At 32.8% G+C, this 4,805-nt stretch overlaps 2 protein-coding genes and 1 long non-coding RNA gene across 3 annotated transcripts; all 3 read right to left on the bottom strand.

Moving 5' to 3' along the window:
* Window positions 1–911: 911 nt before the first annotated feature.
* LOC139907478 (uncharacterized) lies at window positions 912–1,333 on the bottom strand. The gene is made up of 2 exons (XR_011784138.1): window positions 1,276–1,333; window positions 912–1,211 (listed from the first exon to the last, which is right to left on the bottom strand). It is a non-coding gene; the product is annotated as an uncharacterized lncRNA (long non-coding RNA).
* A 92-nt stretch (window positions 1,334–1,425) lies between these two features.
* On the bottom strand, window positions 1,426–3,764 carry LOC121131075 (uncharacterized). Its single transcript, XM_040726640.2, has 5 exons — window positions 2,991–3,764; window positions 2,785–2,938; window positions 2,308–2,714; window positions 1,587–2,238; window positions 1,426–1,530 (listed from the first exon to the last, which is right to left on the bottom strand). Exons 1-4 carry the CDS (start codon window positions 3,162–3,164, stop codon window positions 2,191–2,193), a joined length of 783 nt encoding a protein of 260 aa, XP_040582574.1. The 5' UTR covers window positions 3,165–3,764; the 3' UTR covers window positions 1,426–1,530; window positions 1,587–2,190.
* A 141-nt stretch (window positions 3,765–3,905) lies between these two features.
* On the bottom strand, window positions 3,906–4,799 carry LOC121131074 (probable dolichyl pyrophosphate Man9GlcNAc2 alpha-1,3-glucosyltransferase). Its single transcript, XM_040726639.2, has one exon. It carries the CDS (start codon window positions 4,785–4,787, stop codon window positions 3,969–3,971), a length of 819 nt encoding a protein of 272 aa, XP_040582573.1. The 5' UTR covers window positions 4,788–4,799; the 3' UTR covers window positions 3,906–3,968.
* Window positions 4,800–4,805: the final 6 nt, after the last annotated feature.

Here is a 4,805-nt window from a genome sequence, read left to right as displayed (position 1 = left end):
AATAACGTCAATTGAAGTTGATTGAAATTTAGCTCATGACCCTTTTTTTTATTTCTTTTGCATATTGCAACTAAACTGTTGAAACTGATGAATATGAAAATTTGTAATTACGTTTCATTCACATTAAAATAAAATAAGAAAAGTATTTTTTTTAAATTACTATGGCCTTAGTGACGTTTTATGACCCTTTCACGGAAATGGACAATTTTATTCAATTTTATCACATAAACCATAAATAAAAATCTAATTTAAAACTTTCTATAAATGTTTTTGTACAATTAAGGACTATTTTATAACTTAAGCCGTCTACTTTTCCAAAAAATAAAAAAATGATTTTATTGTGAGTGCCCCCGCTATGAAAGGAATTTTTGGCAGTTTAAAGAACTGGAAGTAATCTTAGCTGGAAATTTGAACGAAGAGTGTATAAAAAGTAACTTTATTGCAAGGTATTGAAACATTATTTACAATAAGTCTCATCCATCTCCTCTAGAATCTTTGTGTCCACTCTGCGGGAATGGTTTTCTGCAAATTTTATCGATTATTAAAAAGAAAAGTAAATAGAAGGTTTCTAATGAGGATCAAACTGCCCTTGTTTATATATTTAAAAAAAAACAAAAAAACTATAAATTAATATTGCAAGTTCTTTGTTTTACGAGTTCGAAGGCTATAAACCTATGCATTTATTTTCTATTCAACAAGAATTAGTTGCAAATTCTCCCTTTTTATAGATATTTGATCTATATTCCCTATGCGGAGGTCGATGATTGAAGAACGAGAATGCTTTCAAATCCGTATAGATTTTGTAATTACTTTGCACTTTCATCATGTGAAACTTGAAAGTGCAAATGCTTCTAGATGAGAGTATAACGAATTAATTATGACGTCACGTTAAAAATAAAAAGCTTGTCATATCACAGTATATAATAATTTATTATTTGTTGACAGATGTCAAACTATATGCTAAAATATCGTTGTACTATATGAATGAGAAATACAATATATCCTAATATTATTAAATGCTAAGAATAAGTGGAGGAACTACTACCAGGACGACTATACTCGGATAATTTCCCTTCTAGATTCTTTGTCTTGGCCCTTTCTTCGTGATATTCCTTCCTTAAAAATATCAATTCCGATCGAAGTTTATCTATTTCATTACTCATTGAATTGATTTCAGACTCTTGCTCTGAAATCTTGTTTAATAGCTCAACCTAAGAAAAATATCAAGCAATTAAATAAGCCTCAAATAAATATGTAGGATATGTTTAAAACAACCTTTTGAGAGTTAGTGTCACTGCAAGGTCATGGACATTGGATAGATCCTTGTTTATCCATGACTATTTGATTCCTTGATTCTTTTAATTCAGACTCGGCTAAATCTGCCTAACCGTGGAATGAAGCGAGTTGTGAGCAGTAATTCTCATTGGATAAACTCATTTCCGCCAAATCTTTTTCTAAATTTCGCAAACAGGTCTCTGCTGCATTAAGCTCTGTTTCTCTAGACTTTAAGTCCATCTCTAAAGAGACTACCTATAATAAGACAAATTAATTTTGTTACAAAAACTAACATTGACGTAGATACATACCTGAGTTTCAAGCCTTCTACCATAGCTCTCGGCAGTGCTCACGTCCGATGATAAGCACGATATTGCTCTAATAGTTCGGATCTTTCTTTTTCACAGAGAGAAAGTAATTCCTCGATTCTCTTTACTTCATTTATGTATTTTTGAATGTGAGATTTAATATCAGACTCACGACTTTGAGCCTCTTCCTTTTCTTTTATTTCATTTTCTATTTCCATTCTCAAATCCGTATTCTCTCGCCGTAGCTGAATACCCACAGTTTTTTCTCGTTCAAATTTCCCTCGAAATTCATCTTTTTCTCTTTGATGCGTTTTTAATTCCAATTGAATTGCATTGAGTTGAGACATGGCATGGGCTACTCTATGATCCGTAGATACTTTTTCAGAGTCTAACTGGTTCAAATCATTTATCATTTGCATTTTTTCCTCCTTCAACTTTTCCAAACATATAGTCTTATCATCTAGGAGACATATGATTTCATCTTTTTCATCTGACAGCGTCTTTAAATGATCATCCTTTATACGGAGCTCCTGGCTCAAATGAACTACTTTATCTCGAGAGGAACGCAGCTCTGTTTGAAGATACTGACATTCTTGAGTTATACCTTCTAAGAAGTCGCAGACATTGCACGCTGCTTCCATTCCTCGATCTTATCCTAGAGAAAGTATTTTTTTTTAAAAAAACAATATGTAACCAACGATTAACAATTAAATTTAGTACACACTTTTCCCGATGTAATCAAGCACTCTTTTTCCTTGATTTGTGATGTTTGCTCTTCTAAACGTGATATCAAATCATTTTTTTCTTTTTTGAGACTTGAAATACAGGCTTTATATTTATCCAGAGTCTCAGAGAAATCCTCTTTATTAATACTGTTTATTTTACGAAGCTTTTTTCCACGACATTCCTTACATATTCCATCAATAACATCAACTTCCTTGACAAAAGTCTTAGAAGGTGGAATAATCTTATTTGCCGTTCCTTCAATGTTTAATTGTTCCAAAAGCTCATGAACATTATCCCTATAAATGTTCCTTTGTTTCTCCATAAAATTTACGAGCTCATTCACCTTACTTGCATCTTTAGAGTCCACAAGAACTTTTTGTTGTGCTTGGAGTATTTCCACTTTATCTTGAAGATAATTAACATTATCTCATTAAATAATCTTTTTTTTTTTTTTTTGTCTCTTTCTTAAATTTACCTTTAAAACTTTTCTTTGAAGTTTGCAAATGAGCAATTCTAAGCTTTAGCTCCCGAATCTCATCAAGGGATGATCGAAGTTGATCTTCTAGTTCATGAATATGAACGTGTTGATCCTCCATATGTTTATGAACTTGACTCCTTGATTTGAAATTCTGAAAATGAAGACTCTTATTACTTTGTCTTCATTGATTAGCCTTTAATTACCTCTTTGTTCTCTTCATCACGATGCTGATGATGAAGATGATGACATGCGGACTTAATGCATGATGAACTTTTTACGGGATTAACTTCCAGAGATTTTATTTTCTCTCGGAGTGCAGCATTGTCCTTAAGAATCTTAGAAATATACGAGGAACTTTTTGGGATGATAATTCTCATGTACACTGCGACGTGATCTCTTCAATTGATCTTCTAATTCAGAGATACGTTGTTTTTGAGATAGTAACTCTTCTTCTGCTTTGAAAATGAGATCATTTAATATTTTATTCTTCCTCTCAAACATTTTAACAATATCCAAGGTTCCTTCTTTAGGTATATGAATAAATTTCTTCTCGTTACTCGAAGAGGAAGTAGAAGAAGAAGACGATGGAGGTAACTTACGTTTATTTTCTTTAACATAACACGTTATTTCCATTTTTGGTTTCATAGACGGCAAATTCTTTTCTACAACTCTCGCCTTATTTGATTCCAACTTTAATAGTTTTCTTGATTTTTCCAATGACTCTTCTTGAAGAGTAGAGACAACATTCAAGGCATGACTATTCAAGGCCTCTAAATCTCTTATCTTATTCTTGAGATCCTCTTCTTTTTTTCATATTCTATCAAGTTTGGAGGGATTTGTAAGGAGGAACAGGATGAGTCTTCGTAGGGTTTACACTTACAGGGTGTACGAACACTTTCTTCACTATTGGACGGAGAAGAATTTATTGCATTAAGCTTGTCTTTGTGAAGTTTTAAAGTATGAGTTGTCGTAAGGAGATCATTAAATAATGCTTCAACTAAGGGTAGACACTCCGGTAGAAAGCTCTGAAAATATCCCATTTCATCCAGGCGCTCTCGTAGGGATGAATAACTATGGCCACCTCCAGATGGAGGAGGTTGAGCCATCGTCATACCTCACTGAAATATATAAAAAAATGAAATTATAACAAATCAAAATAATCAAAACTCAACGATTCTTTTTCAATTTAATTGCTTCACTCTCATAGTGTCCAAAAATTGATAATAATAAAAATATGATAAAAACAACACAAAATGTACGCATGAATATAATGAAATAATCACAGGCCAAAGATCTGGATACTTGTTTGGAGGTGGAATGAAAGATATAGCAAAAGTAAGTCCAACCACGAACAATAACGACGATCCATAAACAAACCTCAAAATAAAATCATTCCAGGTATAATCTAATACTTTATAAAAAGGTTTTTCGAATGCCCGAGAGATGATTATATACAGTAAAGTAAGAGCCAGAGTTGGAATGGTTAAACCATCTCTTTTAAGAAGTGGAAGCATTGAAAAAATAGATATCACAGATAACCAAGTAGCAATGAGATGTGCGTTTGAGGAGTCACGCCGAGTTGAGTAAATCCATATCAGACTCGGAATGACTGCTAATAAAATACTCTTTTCATGAACTTGGAAAGAGAATAAAAAGAATCCAAGGGACGTGACGCTCAAAGAACATAAAAAGTTCCTCAAATTTGGTCTCAAAAATAAGTGAACATTAGAGGGTAAAACAACAAATCCAGTGACGATGGCACAAATCTTCATTAATTCTTCTTGACTATAAATAGTTTTGACTTTGATAAAGAGATTCAATGAGCACCAAAAGTTTGCTACTTTATCTTCGAAAACCCCTCGAGCGAGCGGGAATATACGAAAAATGACTTGTTTGAGAGATTTAAACTCCTGTTGAGGGTCAATAAACGGAAACCATATGAGAGCGAATGATCCAAGAACGATCACTCCAATTTGAATAAGCTTTTTCAAAGAGCCCATAGGAAAGCTTTCTTTCTT

Source organism: Lepeophtheirus salmonis, unplaced genomic scaffold (genome assembly GCF_016086655.4).
Source record: "Lepeophtheirus salmonis unplaced genomic scaffold, UVic_Lsal_1.4 unplaced_contig_1654_pilon, whole genome shotgun sequence".
In the NCBI taxonomy this organism is placed as follows: Eukaryota; Metazoa; Arthropoda; class Copepoda; order Siphonostomatoida; family Caligidae; genus Lepeophtheirus; species Lepeophtheirus salmonis.
Note: the sequence above shows the minus strand (reverse complement) of the source record. Positions and strands in the feature narration are given on the sequence as shown.

What these genes read in the sequence shown, in the direction of transcription:
- LOC121131075 (XM_040726640.2), bottom strand. Translation starts at nt 3,164, where the DNA reads ATGAGAATTATCATCCCAAAAAGTTCCTCGTATATTTCTAAGATTCTT. An exon ending in TTCAAAGAAAAGTTTTAAAG is followed by an intron (nt 2,715 to 2,784) that starts GTAAATTTAAGA and finishes ATTATCTTCAAG; the next exon opens with ATAAAGTGGAAATACTCCAA. An exon ending in GCTTGATTACATCGGGAAAA is followed by an intron (nt 2,239 to 2,307) that starts GTGTGTACTAAA and finishes TACTTTCTCTAG; the next exon opens with GATAAGATCGAGGAATGGAA.
- LOC121131074 (XM_040726639.2), bottom strand. Translation starts at nt 4,787, where the DNA reads ATGGGCTCTTTGAAAAAGCTTATTCAAATTGGAGTGATCGTTCTTGGA.